General features: G+C 47.4%; 1 protein-coding gene across 1 annotated transcript in view; it reads right to left on the reverse strand.

The window, feature by feature from the left end:
• Nucleotides 1–19779, reverse strand: part of FCER2 (Fc epsilon receptor II) — a 54733-nt gene that overhangs the window by 24645 nt on the left and 10309 nt on the right. The window contains exons 2-7 of the mRNA XM_060238356.1: nucleotides 10496–10618; nucleotides 9720–9782; nucleotides 6575–6628; nucleotides 4427–4489; nucleotides 2402–2491; nucleotides 177–328 (exon numbers count right to left, since the gene is read on the reverse strand). Of these exons, the coding sequence (XP_060094339.1) occupies nucleotides 177–328; nucleotides 2402–2491; nucleotides 4427–4489; nucleotides 6575–6628; nucleotides 9720–9782; nucleotides 10496–10618 (545 nt within the window). The remainder of the gene's footprint in view (nucleotides 1–176; nucleotides 329–2401; nucleotides 2492–4426; nucleotides 4490–6574; nucleotides 6629–9719; nucleotides 9783–10495; nucleotides 10619–19779) is intronic.

A 19779-nucleotide genomic window follows, 5' to 3' on the forward strand; every position in this document is an offset into this window, starting at 1 on the left:
ACATATCCTATACAACTATCACTGCAGCACTGATACCACATTTTCCCACATAAAAATGAGCTCTGAGGAAATGCAATATCTCTGCCACAAAAGAGCTGGCTTGTGAGGAAATAAACAGGTTGTGCTCAGTAAATGAAAAACCTATACTCAATTATTATAGAACAACTATTAATTACCTGCTCAGAGTTGTCATTGATGACAACTAAGTGGCCACCTTGATCATCACAGAATTTTTCAGCTAAAGACCAGTGCATTGACTCTTCATGAAAATAGTAGCATTGTCCTCTGTTCAGGTGCCATCCTTCTGGACACATCTTGCAGGCTGAAGCTACAAATGAATGACAGAGGAAGTATGCAAAGCAGTCATCAATATATCTAATTCTCACCCTGGCCAAATCTGTAGATACTTAAATCCAGAGATCAGAACCATGAATAGACAAGACAGATGTTTCTACAAACCTAAAGAAAGTCACAGGTTTGCAGAAAAATGTGTAATTAAGAAAAATAAATAAAATAATAAAATAAAAGCAGTGCTTGTAGCTTTAAGAAATCATTGCCCTCTCAGAAGCTTCTGTGGCTGTTACTAGGCAACCATAACAGTATTGCCAGCCTTAAAGCCTTGGTTTTTGCCTTTAAAAGGCAGGGGAGAGAGTAAGGTTGATTTGAGTTGCCATTGTGGAGAAAGATGGGGTATACACATAATAAATAAATAAATATAGCTAAAGAGGGGGGCAGATAGAAAGCAGGATGGTGGGTAGGAAGGAAGAAGAACAGATTGGATTAATATGCCACCCTTCACTTGGAGTCTCAGAGTGGCTTACAATCACCTTTCCCTTCCCCTCCCCACAACAGACACCCTGTGAGGTGGGTGGAGATGAGAGAGCTCTCTCTTGAACTGCTCTTGAGAGAGAACAGCTCAGAGAGAACTAGTGACTGACTCAAGATCACATCAGCAGGTGCATGTGGAGGAGTGGGGAATCAAACCAGGTTCTCCCAGATTAGAGTTCATGCTCTTAACCACTACACCAAACTGGATGTCTTAGGAGAGAAGGAAGCAGGAAAAGTTAATGGTATGGGGGTTGTGAGGAAGAAGGGTAAAAGAAATGGTATGGGGAAAGGGATGCAGAAGAAAATGATGTGCATCTTGCAAGTCCTTGTTGGTTTCCACTGCACAACTAGGCCTGGGCTAGCAGCCAGAATTCTGCAACTTTGTCATAGTTTTCCTAGGGACTGGCTGCCAGAGTAGGAAAGGAAGGAAAGCTTAAGACAGGAGGTCAAATAAAGGTAGATTGGCTGTGCTGGGTTGGAAGGAGAAGAGGCTATGAGGGCTTTCATGGAAAGGAAGAGGAAACAGTGGATGAAGGGGAAATGAGATGCCCTCCACATGTTCTTATGGACCTGCTTATCGTATATCAGGGGTGGCCAAACTTGCTTAATGTGGCAGCCACATAGACTAAATGTCAGATGTTTGAGAGCAGCAAGACATGAACAAATATTACACACATATCTTTCTTAAAACTCTTAATACTGTCTTTGCATAGAAAGATAGAATATATATGTATGCACTTGACAACGTGACCATGCTAGGAGACTTTTTTTTAAAAAAAGCTGGTAATAACAGTTCCCCATAAGACCAGCATAGGGAAAGGTTAGGAAATTATTTTTGGCACTAGTGAGAGAAGGAAACACACATGTACCACATAAACCACTGACCGCCATTTGCATTGTTATGCATCTCTCTTTGCCTCGACAACAAAGTTAGTAAATATGGCTCCTACAAGAGCTATGAAACTAAGGGGAACCCTATGCCATCCTCTTTAATTCTGTCCCTCCTTCTAGTGACTCCCTCATCTCTTACACTCTCTTTCCCTGCTTTAGTTCTCCAGACAACCTCTGCAGTGGAGGAGAGCTTGCAAACCTGCCTATTCCCCCCTCCTTCTCTGCTTCACACATGGCAGAAATAGTCCCCTACCTATGGATCAGCACTCAGAGGTTGACTGAAGTCCTGATGCTAAACAAGCTTACTTGAGAGTAAGCATGCATTAAGTTCCTCCTTGACCTCCAGGAGCTTCACCACATGTGGCTCCCGAGCCACAGTTTGGCCACCCTTGTCATATATTACACCTAGAGAAGTCTGTGTATGCTTCACTTTCATACACAGCAGACTCTTCTCATGGTGTTTACTTTCACATTGTACTGGTCTCTAGGGATGTGCTCTCATCATTCCTTATATGATCCAGGGCTTTTTTCGAGCAGGAACACACAGGAACGCAATTCCGGCTGGCTTGGTGTCGGGGGTGTGGCCTAATGTGCAAATGTACTCACTAGCTGGGGAGTAAGCGATGTCTCTGAAGAAAACAGCATTTCATTAGTCCAGGAGCAAAGGAATGTTGTATCTTACCGTTTAGTTTATGAAGTACACTTCCTAATTTAAACAGCTCATCCCAGATGTTTTTTTCCTCAATGTATAAATCAAATAGTTCTTTGGTCACTAGGAACAATATTTTGAGGAAAAAATAAAATAGGTGAACTTGGTCTCATGCAATTGGTATACAGCGCAAAAGTGATTCCAAAACAAGCTTTTCACAGTTTCCTCATCACTTTGTATACTAATCAGTTAAGAAGTAATTCTCATTTTTTCACTGCTGGCCAAATTAAATGCAAAACCAGAAGATGGACAAATAGGTGTCCCACACTTTTTGAAACTATCAATAGTAGGGGAGGAGTGGAGTTCTGATCTGTGATAACGTATAAATATTTTGAAGACAATCACTTTTTGTCCTTCCTGAATCTCTGTCTCTTCCACATTCTAGTCATGTTCTAGGTTGTATTTGTATTTAGCTAGGGGGGCGGGGGGGCAGACCCCACTAATTCACCCTGTTTTGCCTTTACCTTTCTAGCCCCTACACTGCTCACCCACCACCCTCCTTGCTCACCCACCACCTTCCTCACCTGCCTTTCTCTCCTGCCCACTGCCTTTTTCACCCACTCATTGCCTTCCTTGGCTGCCCACCACCTTTCTCACCTGTAGGGTTGCCAAGTCCAACCCCAGAAATATCTGGGGACTTTGGGGGTGGAGCCAGGAGACACTGGGGTGGAGCTAGGGGGGAGGGGGGAAACGGCGCCGGGGAGCGTGGCGAGCCGCCCCGCAGCTGCCGCCTCTTTTCCGCTCACCGTGGCTGCTCCTCCAAGATGGGCTCAGCCTGAGCCCATCTCGGAGGAGCAGCCACAGCGAGCAGAGAAGAGGCGGCAGCGGTGCAGCGGCCTCGCCCGCTCCGCCTCTGGGGTGGAAGCGCAGGGGAAGTGGAGGCGGGCCGGGGCGGCTCGCCATGCTCCTGGCCTGCCTCGCCCTCCCCTTCTCTGGTTTTGCCTGCTCCTCTGAGATGGGCTCAGCCTGGGCCCATCTCGGAGGAGCAGCTGCGGTGGGCGGGGAGGGGGCGGCAGCAGCGCGGCGGCCTCGCCTGCTCCAGGATCAGGCGGCTTGCTATGCTCCCCGGCACCATTTCCCCCCTCCCCCGCTTCCGGTTTTTTGGGGAGCGGGGGAAAAGGGTGGAAATCCTGGGGTCCCCCGCCAGGGCGGGTAGATTGGGAAGCCTACTCACCTGCCTTACTCTACTGCCCATTACCTTTCTCAGTCGCCAGCCACCTCTCTCGGTCGCCTCCCTCACCTTCCTCACTTGCCTTTCTCTCCCACCCCCACCTTCCTCGCCCACTCCACCACCTTCTTTGGCCACCCACCACCTTTCTCGGCCTCCTGCCGCCTTTCTTAGTTGCCCGCTGCCTTTCTCGCTCGCTCGCCCTCTGCCCCCCCCCTAAATTTTTATCCCCTGGGCCCCCCATCTAAATTTTTCTGGCTACGGGTCTGATTTAAAGGTAGAATAATAGTTAAAGTTCTATTAAGAACTTTGGTGCATCTGTTTGATTCCTGATTTTGAGAACAGAGTTTCTGAGATCTGCTTTATATGTATGTCTCTGGTTTTTCCTGGATTTTCCTGCTACATCTTCTCTTTACTATGTGAGAACATTATAGAAGCTGGGCTTTGGTGTGGTGGTGTAAACCTTTCCAGCATGTTATTCTGTGGTCTATATTCCTCTCCCCTTATCTGTGATTGCTATTTGTGTCATGTGGGGGAGAATATAGACGCTAACTCATAGCTCACTCACTGAAAATGCTCTCCATCAATTAACCACTTAAAGTTTCAGGCCTAGTTCTTAATGAGGTTGTAGTAAACTATTAGAGAGACTGTGGAACTTCAGATGTTGATGATCTCACAGCATTTAATGCACTTCCACACACAAAAATCCCCCCTCATAAGAACATTAGGAGTTAATGATGAGGTGAAAAGGTAAGGTTTTCGTGGAAGTTCCATTTTATTTAATAGGGTGGTTTACAGAGTTCCTAGGATTGCAGCCTAAGTGTGCTTACTATTTTGTTTTAGTTTAGTCTGATGATCTTCCAGTCTCTTCAGGCTGTTATTCATCTGTGATGCTGAAAACAAAACAAAACATTACAACTACACATCACCAGTTACGGGGAAAAGATACAGTTAAATTCTCCTTGCTTTCTTCCAAGAAGCAAGAAGGCCAGGAGTAGTACCACATGGTTCAATTTTATTTTTGTGAGAATTGGACATTTATGGTGTGTCTGTAATTGGGAATAGGAAAGGAAAGGTCCCCTGTACAATCACCAGTTGTTTCCAACTCTGGGGTGACGTTGCTTTCACATTTTCATGGCAGACTTTTTACGGGGTGGTTTCCATCACCTTCCCCAGTCATCTACACTTTCCCCCCAGCAAGCTGGATCCTTGAACAAATCAGCCAGTATCATAATGCCCCTGTATAAATCGATGGTGCGGTCTCATCTGGAGTACTGTGTGCAATTCTGGTCGCCGCACCTCAAAAAGGATATTATAGCATTGGAGAAAGTCCAGAAAAGGGAAACTAGAATGATTAAAGGGCTGGAACACTTTCCCTATGAAGAAAGGTTGAAACGCTTGGGACTCTAGCTTGGAGAAACGTCGACTGCGGGGTGACATGATAGAGGTTTACAAGATAATGCATGGGATGGAGAAAGTAGAGAAAGTAGTTTTCTCTCTTTCTCACAATACAAGAACTCGTGGGCATTTGATGAAATTGCTGAGCAGACAGGCTAAAACGGATAAAAGGAAGTACTTCTTCACCCAAAGGGTGATTAACATGTGGAATTCACAGCCACAGTAGGTGGTGGCAGCCACAAGCATAGCCACCCTCAAGAGGGGTTTAGATGAAAATATGGAGCACAGGTCCATCAGTGGCTATTAGCCACAGTGTGTGTGTGTGTGTGTGTGTGTGTGTGTATGTGTGTGTGTGTATGTGTGTGTGTATATATATATATATACACACACACACACATATATAAATTTTTTGCCACTGTGTGACACAGTTGGACTGGATGGGCCATTGGCCTGATCTAACATGGCTTCTCTTATGTTCTTATCCTCATTTTACCAACCTCAGAAGGATGGAGAGCTGAGTCAACCTCAAGCCAGCTACCTGAAAACCCAGCTTCCACCGGGGATCAAATTCAGGTCATGACCAGAGCTTAGGAGTGCAGGAGTGCAGCTTTAACACTCTGCGCCACGGAGCTCTCTGTCTCTGTAATTAGGCTGTTCTAATTGCAAATTTACAAAACATAAAACTCCTGCAGCAGGCAGAACAACTTGTTATCCTGAAGCTAATCCAACATTGTGGATGCTGCATATGCATTTGAACAGACATACAGACAGTTTCCATTATAGTTCTGTAAAACAAAAACCTTGCCACTTAGTCTCTCTTCCCTCACACTGGCAACCGGCTGGAGAGGGGAGGATGTTGTGCCATTGACATGTCTTTTCCAGCCAGCACAAACCCAAAAGTGACATCACTGCATCCAGGACTTTAAAAAAAAAAGCCCAGCAGGAACTCATTTGCATATTAGGCCACACCCCTGACATCACCATTGTTTCACGCAGGGCTATTTTGTAGGAAATGCCCAGCGGAAGCTCATTTGCATATTAGGCCCCACCCTATGATGCCAAGCCAGCTGGAACTGCGTTCCTGTGAGTTCCTGCTCAAAAAAACCACCCTGACTGTATCAAGCAAGACAGTCTAGGCTCACCCACCCCGTGGTTTACACCAGAAGTGACATCAAGCCAATAGCACAATGACTCCCCTTGACCTTTCCCCCCCACAGTGGGGACAGCAGGTGGATGGTTGGAGACCTAGTAAGCCTATATCTCACACACATCCGTCTCATACAAGCATCCTGGCAGAGCATAATCTGAAATCTCATGCTGTTAGTAAGTTCCCATTCAGGAAAAGCTTTTCCCATTACCATTAGCTCCCCTGAGGAAATGTTATGTACAGACCATGACCATTAGCAAGCAATTTAACAAAGGATAGTGATAAGCCATGGGAAGCATAATTAACAAAGACTGAGGGAAATTAGAATTAATTGTCTTTGGGAAAATTGTTCTTGGGACAATGCTGAGAGGGGAGGAAGAGCAACAACAGTTTGCAGTAGGAATATCAGGATCATTGTGAAGTAAATGCATACCATAAGTGGACTGACTAGAATGAAGTATGTCCAGTTGCTTCTCCATATGGATGTCTGGAAAAGACAGAATTCTCAGTTAGTAGGAGGACCTAGCTAATAGTCTGGGATTTTTTAGCAATGTCATCATGTTATGCTAAACAGTTCTTCTGAGGTAAAAGGCTTTCATTCAAAAGAAAATTTGGTGCACTTGAAGTAGATAGAATATGGAATTATATTTACATTACATAGTATATGGGGGGTGAGGTGGGTGGGCTCCCTCTGGGTGTCCTGCCCCCCCTGGGAAAGTGCATGCGCAATACATCGCCTCTCCTTTCCCGGTGTAGTGAACGCTGTGTGGTCACTGTCTGGCTATGCCTGGCAGATGGTCACTGCAATGGCCTCTCCTACATTACTGCATCCGTGGCAACACCTTCTCGCTGGTCCCCCCCGTTTTCACAGAGTTTGCCACGTCATGGTGCCTAAACTCAGATTGAGCTTTAACTTTTCTAACACTCTCCCTACAAGCACTGGCTATTTGTTTACATCCATTCTACCATCTGGTAACACAGTTCTGTTTGTACAAGGCATTGTGCAGGAGCTGCTGCAAAATCAAGTGCTGATTTTTCATTTCAAATCAGTTTGTAGGGTATAAACACAAAAGCCTAGGGCTTCTTTTTGTGCTAGAGCTCACCAGAGTGCTGCTCCACCTGGGCTGTCCAGGGCTCTAGCTGGCCCAACCTGCCATGCAACAGCCACGTGGGGCCTCAAGGTTCCTCCGAGGAAGGTGGGTCCTGGGCCTCAGGAGGCTGCTCTGAGAAGGGCTCCCCGATCCCCACGTGCTCTGCCTCTCACCTGGTCTGGCCTGCTGCCCACCTCCAAGCTCCCCACCTTTGCACCAGAGGGCATGCTGCCACTGGCCCAGCTATGGACAGAGGGAGGGACCCCACTCAGACCTGGCCTCAGGCCTCCTCGCCCGCCAGAACCCTCCTTCTGCTGCTGCCAGAGCTGCAGCTAATGTGATGGGCAGGCACATCAGGGTAGTCTTCCTTCCTGGCCATAACGGAGGTCAGGAGGCATGCTGCAGGGTGTGTAGCCACTTGGGGGTGGGCCCAGGGCTTGCCTCACCAGCGCCCACCCAGCTTGCCCTAGTTGTCTTGCACTGGCCAACCCGCCTTTCCTGGAGCTGCAGCCTGGCTCCCCAGACACCCTGGCTCCCTCCCGGCCAGAGTCAGGGTGCTGCTGGCAAAAGTGGCTGGTGTGACAGTGGCAAGGGGGTGACCATCCCAGAAAGAGGCTGAGGAAGTGGTTATTCAGCACTTGTGGTCTATTGGATGGACAATGTCAAACGGGGAGAACACGACTTTCTTTTCTCACCAGAGTTCCTTGTGCATAGGCGGGAGGGAGGAATACCTGGTGGGATGGGGAAAACAAAGCTCCAAAAGTCAGCTGGAGCAACTGAAACACTGCTGCTGTTTCTTGCAGGATTCACAGGCCCAAAATATATGTAAGTAAAATGATACAGGCTAGAAAAAAATAATGCTTTAAAGTTAATGAGCCTGGTGTTTCCTGCCGCATTGGCAAACATTTAAAAAAACCAAGAGGGCCCCAGTAGTGCCTGCCAGAGCTGCAGCCCAGTCCCCCCAACGCCCCATCTCCCTCTCTCCCTGGATAAAGACAAGATGATGCCTTTTGAATGGCCACATTAGTTTACAAGATGGCTAGCAAATGTGCAGAATCTTGGGGTGGGGGTGGTGTTGTTAGTACACCTGTACTAGCTACAGCAGGTATTTCACCGCCGTGCAGCCTATGGAAGGACGAGGAGGTGTGGCAGCTGCCTCTGCCGTCCCCTGCTCAAGGGCCACTCACTTCACCCACGAGACACGAAGGTCACTCTGTTCCTTTTGAATTGCAGCAGATTACCAGGGTGATAATATTGAGGTGTTCAACGTATCACACAGCAGGCTTTAGATATGTTATGTATTTAATTAATATCTATGCTGAAGCACACATCCGTAGCAGGCCAGGATGCTGATGCCTGCATTCTGATTGGCCATTCTGCTAGAATCATCCAATCAGGAAGTCAGGCATTTTGGAAGGGAATGCAAATGAAGGATCCCAAAGGGTGCAGTAGGATTGGTGACTGCCTGCCCAGTAAGACTGAGAGGGGGCAGCGGCTGCGCTCTTGGAGATGCTTGGTGGAGAGCCTCCGAGAGCACACACATGGCTCACCTGAAGCCCCCACACAGCCTTCTTGGGCCTGTTTGAACAGGCTGAGCAGGGGCTACAGGTGAGCGACATGTGAACAGTGTGCTCTTGGAGGCAGAAGGGCAGTCTCAGAGTGTCTCTGAGAGCACATGTGTGGCTCACCCTCAGCCCCTGCTCAGCCTTCTCAGGTCTGCCTGTAGAGCCTGAGCAAGGACCGCATGTGAGCCGTGCATGCACAGTGCACTCCGAGACTGCCCTTCTTAAGACAGTCTTGGAGATTTCGCACACCACTTACCTGGAGCTTCCCCAGCCCTCCCTTGCCGCAGTGGCAGGGCAGGGCAGGGCAGGTGCCAGCCTGGGTTCTAGAGGCCCTAGTTCCGGCCCTGGTTGTAATGACCACATCACTCTAGTCTTGGCCCATCTACACTGGCTCCAGGCCTGTCTCTGGGCACAAATCAAGTTGCTAGCCTTGACCTTCAATGCCCTATATGATTAACCTACCTGAAAGACCACCTACTCCTTATGAACCTGCCTGACCACTATGATCTTGTTTGGAGGCTCTGTTTGGGTATCCCCACCTTCTGAGATTAGACAGATGGCCACTTTAGAGAGAGCCTCTTGGTCATGGCATCAAAGCTCTGGAACTCTCTCCACAGGGAGGTTTCTGTCTGTCCCCTTTTGTTGCTGTCTTCTGCCAGTGGGTAAGGACTTTCATTTGGCATTCTCTCAATGATTCCTAACCAATGTTTTAATTGTTGTTTTTTATGTTTTGTATGTATATTAACTCTGTTTTTAATTGTTTTAATGATGTGTTTTAGGGGTTTTAATGGTTTTGAAATGTGATTTTATCATGTATACTTTTTGTGGCCTCTGTGAGGGCAAAAAGGTGAAATACAGTTTTTAACATAAACAATGATAAATAAGTAACAAGCAGTTTTGAACAGAAAAGCTGAATTGTTACCATTTGCACTCAGTAGAGTTTGATTGCCATGCAACTGTTCCAGTTCCTTGGCCATCTTAGAGTCTGAAACAACATGCAATGAAGTTGTTAATTGATCCCAAGCAGCAGCCTTTTTTCTTACTCCTGTCTACTCTAGATGCAGCAGCATGTGCAGAGGGCTTTAAGGCTTCCCAGTACCACCTGCATGAAACTTCTTCTACTGCTTAGGAGCAGCACAAGGATGAAGAGACCAGAGTTTCAGCAACTGGCAAGGAAGGACTAGTAACTGGACCTTCAGGACAGCAAGTAAACGTTGGAGAGTAGGCTTCTTCCTGCTCTAACCTTCTTCAATTATTGGGTGATTGGCACAGGCTTTGGAAACCTTCATCTTTGAATTATGGTGGCCATGGCCATCAGATTTTCACGTAGGATATTAGGTCGCTATAGCAACCCAATATACCACCCAAATTGTTCTCAGTGGTATCTGCATATACAGACATTGCTTGTCTTTGGGGCGGGGCTTATCTCCCATTTCCCCCCCATAAAACACTTTGTATTTTTATGCTAACCTGCAAGTTCCCTGCGGTCTGCAGAAGCCAATATGCTAGCTTTGGATGGCTCTTTTGTATGTTTTTTTGATCCACATGGGGCTCACCCACTGCTATTAGACATACAGATTATATTCTATAACAGTCAAAATTCTGCATTCCATCCCACACCACAACCATGCTTTCCCCTCATGCTTGTGCTTTCAAAATGAGCTGAAATACAGCAGCTTTTTTATCCCAAATCCATACATTTTGCAGTTAGAAATATGGTGGTTATGATCCACAGCAGAAACAGCACAGCACTTGCAATGTAAAGGACTGATATGGAGGTTTCTTCCGAACAACATCTGCAGCACTGCAACCGGAAAGCACCTGTGGACAACAAAAATGCATCACGTAAACAGTGTGCAGTGGTGGGAGCTAAATGTTCACTAGAAATGGGGAGTAATTGTTGCCTCTAGTAGCAAAGTGGAACATTCCATGCTTGACAAGTTTGGCAATGAAATAAAGCCATGGGTTTTATATATAAGAGGGATACCCCATGTACACAGAACAAAAAATGTTAGTTTATAAAATGACCCCCTCCCCCATTAGAACTGGGAGGGTCAAGCATGTTTGCTGCCCTCCTGCAAGAATCCTGGGCAGCGTGAGAGCAGAGCACAGGCACAAATCCTTAGTAGTCTGGCTGACTGTGAGGCTGGAGAAAGATTGCATCTGCGACCTCACGCCAGGCACAAATATTTGGTATAATTCGGTCATTAACAACCTTATCACAAGGTAAACAAAATATTAGGGAACTGGAAATAGGCTGCGAGGCTTTTGCAGATAAAGTCTTGTCACTCCAACATGACTTGCCGCCACACTTGATATAGTGAGTGAACTCGAGACACCGAGCACATCTTCTGGTCCATTTTTGAATTCCTTCACTCTGCTCAGTCTGGAAGAAGTCAACAGGACCCTTCTTACTGTGCACCCTACCACCTGTGGGTTGGATCCATGCCTGTCTTGGCTGGTGAAAGCCAGCTAGGTGACGCTACATGAACCACTACAGGTGATTATCAACAGATCCCTTTAAGAGGGGATCTTTCTCGCACCTCTGTAAGAGGCTGTGGTACGCTCCCCTCTTTAAAAAGGCAACTGCAGACCTGGCTGAATTGGCGAACTATCAGCCAGTGTCAAACCTATCCTTTTGGGGTAAGGTTATAGAGCAGGCTGTGGCGACTCATTTACAGGGGTTCCTGGATGACACTTCTGCCCTGGATCTGTTCCAGTCCAGCTTTCAGCCAGGTCATGGGACAGAGATGTTTTTGGTTGCCCTCATGGATGACCTCCTGTGACATCTGGATCGAGGTGGCTCAGCGGTGCTGTTGTTGCTAGATCTGTCAGCCGCATTTGATACGGTTGACCACCAGCTATTGTCTAGCCACCTCGCCGATGTGGGGATTCGGGGGTCTGTTTTGCAATGGCTGGCCTCTTTCCTTCAAGGTTGGGGACAAAGGATGGGGGGAAAGAATCGTTCCGGAGGCACCCACTCACATGTGGTGTGCCGCAAGGGGCAGTTCTGTCCCCGATGTTATTTAACATCTACATGCGCCCCCTTGCCCAGATTGTCAGGAGGTATGGGCTGGGGTGTCACCAATATGTGGATGACACCCAGCTCTAACTATTGATGGGTGGCCGATCCAGCTGTGCCCGGAAAACTTGGACCTGGCATTACAAGCCATGACATCTTGGCTCCGGCTGAGTCAACTGAAGTTGAATCCAATGAAGATGGAGGTTCTCTATCTGAGCCGCAGTGGCCTGGGAAATGAGATCCCCTTGCCGGCTTTTGACGGGGTGCCACTAATTCTGGCCCCAAAAGTCAAGAGCCTGGGAGTGCTCCTTGAGTCCTCCATGTCTATGAAAGCCCAGGTAGCAACCACTGTCAAGTCCGCTTATTTCCAACTGTGGCGGATATGACAGTTGGCCCCTTTTCTGGAGCATTACGACTTAGCAATGGTGATCCATGCTACGGTCACCTCGAGAATAGACTACTGTAATGGCCTCTACATCGGGCAGTCCTTGACTCTGACTCAGAGACTGGAGTTAGTGCAGAATGCTGCAGCACGGTTGTTAATGGGACTCCAGCGATGGGAGTACATTCAACCAGTGCTGAAAGAGCTACACTGGCTGCCTATTGTGTTCCGAGTCCGTTTCAAAGTCTGGTATTGACCTTTAAAGCCCTATATGGCCGAGGACCTGTCTATCTAAGGGACTGCCTTTCCCCATATGTTTCCCAGAGAGCACTGTGTTCAGGAACTCGATATCTATTGTCCATCCCCGGACCAAGGGAGGCCAGACTGGGCTCTACATGGGCCAGGGCCTTCTCAGTGGCAGCACCAATACTGTGGAATGCGATTCCTGAGGCCATAAGAGCCCTGCGGGATCTCTCCCAATTCCGCAGGGCTTGTAAAACCAAACATTTAAAACAGGCCTATAACAACTAGGGGAGAAGGCTGCCGCTCTATGCTGCTGGGCAACTCCATCTGAAGGACCACCAGCAGATAAATTGTATACTTGTATAGCACCAATACTTTGTTTTAAATTGTTTTAAATTATAATTATTATCCTATTGTTTCATATCTGAAATTGAGATGCTGGTTTTATTATGATTGTTAGCTGCCCTGAGTCCGTTTGGAATGGGCAGGATATAAATCGAAAGTAAATAAATAACAACAACAGCAAGCCTTTATTGGCATAAAACAGATTTAGCAGTAAAATATCAATATAAATAATATAAAATCCTAGATTATAGAATACATAGGGAGCTAATATACATAAAATAAGTAAAATATATATGAGTCGAGTTTAGCCAAATTAAATAATTAAAACAAATAAAATGTGGTAATTCCAGAACCATTCTCTGTCATATTTCCATGGCGTGTTGAAGAAATCTAGCCACCATTAAAGTTACCTCAGAGCAAGTGTCATTTAAAAGTTTGTGGACTTTGCCTGAATCAGCACAGCCCAACATATCTGCTAAGATATCTTTCAGGTGGCCAAGTTTGCGGATGACACTAAATTGTTCAAGGTGGTGAGAACCAGAGAGGATTGTGAGGCACTCCAAAGGGATCTGTTGAGGCTGGGTGAGTGGGCGTCAACATGGCAGATGTGGTTCAATGTGGCCAAGTGCACACAGTACTCCGAATGAATTGCACACAGTACTCCAAATGAGACCGCACCATCGATTTATACAGGGGCATTATGATACTGGCTGATTTGTTTTCAGTTCCCTTCCTAATAATTCCCAGCATGGCGTTGGCCTTTTTTACTGCAATCGCACACGGTCTTGACATTTTCAGTGACTTATCTACCATGACCCCAAGATCTCTCTCTTGGTCAGTCTCTGCCAGTTCACAACCCATCAACTTGTATTTGTAGCTGGGATTCTTGGCCCCAATGTGCATTACTTTGCACTTGGCCACATTAAACCTCATCTGCCACGTTGACGCCCACTCACCCAGCCCCAACAGATCCCTTTGGAGTGCCTCACAATCCTCTCTGGTTCTCACCACCCTGAACAATTTAGTGTCATCTGCAAACTTGGCCACTTCACTGCTTACTCCCAACTCCAGATCATTAATGAACAAGTTAAAGAGCATGGGATCCAGTATTGAACCATGCAGCATCCCACTGCTTACTGTCTTCCACTGCAAAGACTGCCTATTTATACTCACTCTCTTCTTCCTATTACTCAGCCAGTTTTTGATCCACAAGAGGACCTGTCCTTTTACTCCATGACTCTCGAGCTTACTACAGAGCCTTTGATGAGGAACTTTATCAAAAGCTTTCTGGAATTCAAAGTAAACAACATCTATTGGGTCCCCTATGTCCACATGCTTGTTCACCCCCTCAAAGAACTGTAACAGGTTAGTGAGGCAAGATCTTCCCTTACAGAACCCATGCGGAGTTTTCCTCAATAACTTGTGTTAATCAATGTGCCTACTCATTCTGTCCTTGATAATGCTTTCTACCAACTTTCCCAATATTGAAGTCAGACTGACTGGCCTGTAATTTCCCGGATCTCCTCTGGAACCCTTTTTAAAGATGGGGGTGAGATTTGCTACCTTCCAGTCCTCAAGAACGGAGGCAGATTTCAATGAAAGATTACAGATTTTTGTCAGGAGATCCACAAGTTCAACTTTGAGTTCTTTCAGAACTCTTGGACGTATGCCATCCGGACCTGGTGCCTTATTAGTTTTTAATTCGTCAATCAGTTGTAGGACCTCCTCTCTTGTCACCTCAATCTGACTCAGGTCTTTCAACACCCATTCCAAAATTAGTGGTTTCTGGAGCGGGCAAACACTTCTCATCTTCCACAGTGAAGACAGAGGCAAAAAATTCATTCAGCTTCTCAGCCATTTCCCTATCCTCCTTCAGTAATCCTTTGACCCCTTGGTCATCCAAGGGCCCCATTGCCTCCCTGGCTGGTTTCCTGCTTCTAATATATTTGAAGAAATTTTTATTGTTGGTCTTTATGTTTTTTGCAATACGCTCCTCATAGTCCCTTTTTGCCTGCCTGATCACAGTCTTGTATTTGATTTGCCACAGCCTGTGTTCCCTTTTATTAATCTCACTTGGACTAGCTTTCCGCCACTTACAGGAGTCCTTCTTACCTTTTACAGCTTCCATTACTTTGTTAGTTAACCATGCCTGCCTTCTCTTATACTTGTTTGCACCTTTCCTAACTTGTGGTATATATTTTATCTGAGCTACTAGGGGTAGGGGGGGGCTCCCTCTGGGTGTCCTGCCCCCCCAGGGAAAGTGCATGTGCAATACATCGCCTCTCCTTTCCCGGTGTAGTGAACGCTGCGTGGTCACTGTCTGGCTATGCCTGGCAGATGGTCACTGCAATGGCCTCTCCTACATTACTGCATCCGTGGCAACACCTTCTCGCTGGTCCCCCCCATTTTCACAGAGTTTGCCACGTCATGTTGCGACCGAATGTCCGGCAGTATAACCGGATTGGCAGGCTGGGCTCACCAACCTCGCCAGCCAAGAGAAGGAAAACTCTAACATCAAGCCCGGGCAGACAGAGGTCGTTAATGTAACATCTACCACCTGGAGGACTCGCTGCCGGCGTCCCAGCTTACTGGGCCATGGCAGACGACCCCATGGTGAAAGGGTGGAGCCAGTACTGTGCACACTGCGCTTCACCTAAAAATTCCTCTGCGCAGGTTTGAAGGGTATCCACATCCACAACCCACAACATACCAAGTCCTGCAGCGATGGGCAAAAGGCGAAACGGCAGGTGGAAGATGTCACTGGAAGCCGCAGTCCCGATCCTGCATGTAGGTGGTTCAGGGTATTGGTCGCCTGATGCTGACCCAGAGACGAAAGCATTTTTCGGCAGCACCCTGAACGACCAAGCAGCCCTATTTAGGGTCAGCACTGCTTGCTCCGTATGGAGAGGGGCCTAGAAAAGGTGGCCTAAACAAAGCTCATCTCCTTCCCCCCAGTTGGCTAGCCACGGTCAACGGGCATCCTTACTTGCGGTCGAAAAATAACAACAAAGAAAAGACATGTACCTGCCTCACAAAGTGTGCAAAGACTAAAGCTTGCGTGTTGGGACATCAGAACCATGCTTGACACAGTAGACAGTGGTCGCCCTGAACGACGCTCTGCTCTAGTTGCCCATGAACTTCTCAGGTTGAATATCGACATAGCAGCTCTCAGTGAGGTCTATTTCCCTGAGGAAGGTAGTCTTCAAGAACACGGTGCTGGCTATACCCTCTACTGGTCGGGTAAGTCAAAGGCTGAGAGCCGCTTTTCTGGCGTTGGCTTCATGATCAGGAACTCCATTGCCTCTAAACTCGAAAACCTGCCAACAGGTCACTCAGATCGCATCATGTCTATGCGCCTCCCACTTCAAAACAAGCAGCATGCAACCCTCTTTAGTGTGTATGCCCCAACCCTTCAAGCAGATCCTACAGAAAAGAACAAGTTCTATGCTGATCTACGTAACCTCGTATGGAAGACCCCTACAGAGGACAAGGTGATCATCCTTGGCGACTTCAATGCCAGAGTAGGTAAAGACTTGGAAGCCTGGAAAGGAGTACTTAGCAAACATGGCATTGGCAACTGCAATGATAACGGGTGCCTCCTGCTAGAATTCTGCACGGAGCATCAGCTCACCATCACCAACACTATCTTACAGCAGAAGAACAGTCTGAAGACAACCTGGATGCACAAACGGTCCAAGCATTGGCACCTTATTGACTACATTCTGGTGCGCCAGAGAGGCCTTCGAGATGTCTTACACACCCGAGTAATGCCCAGTGCAGAATGTCATATGGATCATTGTCTTGTATGCTGCAATCTCCATCTTCATTTTAAATCTACACCCAGGAGAGGCGGTATCCCCCGGAGGAAGTTTCAGGTTGGCAGCCTTCAATCAGCCGAAGTTAAAGCTGCCTTCCAGGCAAAACTCCAGTCAAGAATTGAGGACCCCAGTTGCCTCACAGATCCTTCTCCAGAAGCACTCTGGGAACACCTAAAAACTACCATCCTGTTGACCTCTGAAGAAGTCCTCGGGTTCTCCACAAGGAAGAACAAGGACTGGTTTGACGAGAACAATCAAGAGATCCAAGAATTACTGACAAAAAAGAGATCTGCCTACCAAGCACATCTTGCTCAGCCCTCCTGTCCCGGGAAAAAAGCAACCTTTCGCGCTGCATGTAGCAACCTCCAGCGCAAGCTTCGAGACATTCAGAACAAGTGGTGGACCAAGCTTGCAGAGAGAACCCAGCTGTGTGCAGACACTGGTGATTTAAGAGGGTTCTACGAAGCCCTGAAGGCAGTATATGGTCCATCATATCAGGCTCAGAGTCCCTTGCGTAGTGCAGACGGCCAAGTGCTCCTCACAGACAAGGCATCCATACTGAACCAGTGGTCGGAGTATTTTCAGGTTCTCTTCAGTGCCGATCGCGTAGTTCAAGATTCAGCAATCCACCTCACCCCACTTCAACCAGTGAAAACAGATTGGATGAGATCCCCACCCTAGAAGAGACTGTTAAAGCCATCAAGCAACTGAAAAGTGGCAAGGCTGCGGGAGTTGATGGAATCCCACCAGAGATCTGGAAGCATGGGGGCATAGTACTACATAGCACACTTCACAAAGTACTTGTCACCTGCTGGGAACAAGGCAAACTACCACAGGACTTTCGCGATGCAATCATCATTACTCTACATAAGAACAAAGGGGAAAAGTCAGACTGCTCCAACTACCGGGGGATAACCCTGCTCTGCATCGCAGGCAAAATCCTTGCTAGAATACTCCTGAACAGACTGGTGCCCGCCATTGCAGAAGAACTCCTCCCAGAGAGCCAGTGTGGCTTCAGAGCTAACAGGAGCACCACCGACATGGTATTTGTTCTCAGGCAGCTCCAAGAGAAATGCAGGGAACAGAACAAGGGTCTATATGTGACTTTTGTTGACCTTACCAAAGCTTTTGATACCGTTAGCAGGAACGGCCTGTGGCAAATCTTGGAACGTTTAGGATGTCCCCAAGGTTCCTCAGTATGGTCATCCAGCTACATGAAGACCAGCGAGGCCAAGTCAGACACTGCAACGATCTCTCGGAGCCCTTCCCAATAGGCACAGGTGTAAAGCAAGGCTGCGTTCTCGTGCCAACTCTCTTTACGATCGTCTTTAGCATGATGCTTCAAAGAGCCACAGTAGATTTAGATGATGATGATGGTGTCTACATCCGCTATCGCACCAATGGCAGCCTGTTCAACCTGAGGCGACTAAAGGCCCACTCCAAGACAATGGAAAAACTTATCCGAGAGCTACTGTTTGCTGATGATGCTGCACTTGTCTCCCACTTGGTATCAGCTCTGCAGCATATGACGTCCTGCTTTGCAGAGGCTGCCAAGCTATTCGGCCTAGAAGTTAGTCTGAAGAAGACAGAAGTTCTCCACCAGCCTGCACCCCAGGAAGATTATCACCCTCCTTGCATCACTGTGGGTGAATCAGTTCTGAAGACAGTCCAGCAGTTCAGCTACCTGGGGTGCATCATCTCCTCAGACGCCAAGATCGAGAAGGAGATTGACAACAGGCTGGCAAAGGCAAACCGTGCATTTGGCCGACTGCATAAAAGAGTGTGGAGCAACAAGCATCTGAAAAAAGGCACAAAGATCAATGTTTACAAAGCGGTTGTGATGACAACCCTCATCTACGGCTTCCAATCGTGGATATTATACCGTCATCACCTGCGACTCCTTGAGCGCTTTCATCAGCGCTGCCTTCGCACCATCCTCAACATCCACTGGAGTGACTTTGTGACCAACACTGAAGTCCTCAAGCGGGCGGAGGTTACAAGCATCGAGGCATTGTTGTTAAAGACGCAACTGCGCTGGGCAGGGCATATCTCCAGGATGGAAAACCACCGCCTTCCCAAGATTGCCTTGTATGGCGAACTTTCCACCGGCCATCGAAATAGAGGGGCACCAAAGAAGAGGTACAAGGACTCCTTGAAAAAATCCCTTGGTACCTGTCGCATTAACCAACACCAGTGGTCTGACCTAGCCTCAGATCGCAAAGCATGGAGGCACACCATCCACCAGGCTGTCTCTTCTTTTGAGAACGCACGCATAGCTGGTCTTGAGGACAAAAGGAGATTGAGGAAGAATCGCACTGCTACAGCACCAACCCCAAATCAGACTTTTCCCTGCAGCCACTGTGGCCGGACCTGCCTGTCCCGCTTTGGTCTTATCAGCCACCAGCGAGCCTGCAGCAGACGTGGACTACTGCACCCTTCTTAAATCTTCGTTTGCGAAGTCAAGCCGAGCTTCTAGGATTTTAGTTTTAAATAGCCTCCAAGCTTCCCCAAGGCTTTTTACTGTATTTACCTTTCCTTTCAGTTTCCTCTTCACATGCCTCCTCATCTCAGAGAATTTACCCCTTTTAAAGTTAAACGTAGTTGTGCTGGGCTTTTGGGACAACTCCCTATTTATACAAACGGTGAAATCAATAACGTTATGGTCACTGCTCCCAAGCGGTGAGATCACTTTTACATCTCTCACCAAGTCTTGGGCATTACTTAGGACCAAATCCAGGATTGCCCCACCTCTGATAGGTTCTGTGACCATCTGCTCCATAGCACAGTCATTGAGAGCTTCTAGAAACTTGATCTCTTTCTCTACATTTATCCCTGTTAAAATTCATTTTATTGGTTTTAGCCCAGTTTTCCAGCCTGTCAAGGTCATCCTGTATCCCGTTTCTGTCTTCTACTGTATTTGCAACCCCCCCCCCCAAATTTGGTATCATCCGCAAATTTAATAAGCATTCCCTCTATTCCTTCATCCAAATCATTTATAAAGATGTTGAACAAAACAGGTCCCACGTGGTTGACCACCGGGACTGGGTAGGCGTGGTCCTGCAGTGCCTTGTCAATAGTGCATTTGTAGTCCATGCAAATGCGGATGCTGCCGTTTGGCTTCACCAGGGTCACAATGGCGGTTTCTCATTGTGCATTAGCAACTGGCTCTAGT

The sequence above is a fragment of the Heteronotia binoei genome, chromosome 5, assembly GCF_032191835.1.
Source record: "Heteronotia binoei isolate CCM8104 ecotype False Entrance Well chromosome 5, APGP_CSIRO_Hbin_v1, whole genome shotgun sequence".
NCBI classification, from domain to species: Eukaryota; Metazoa; Chordata; class Lepidosauria; order Squamata; family Gekkonidae; genus Heteronotia; species Heteronotia binoei.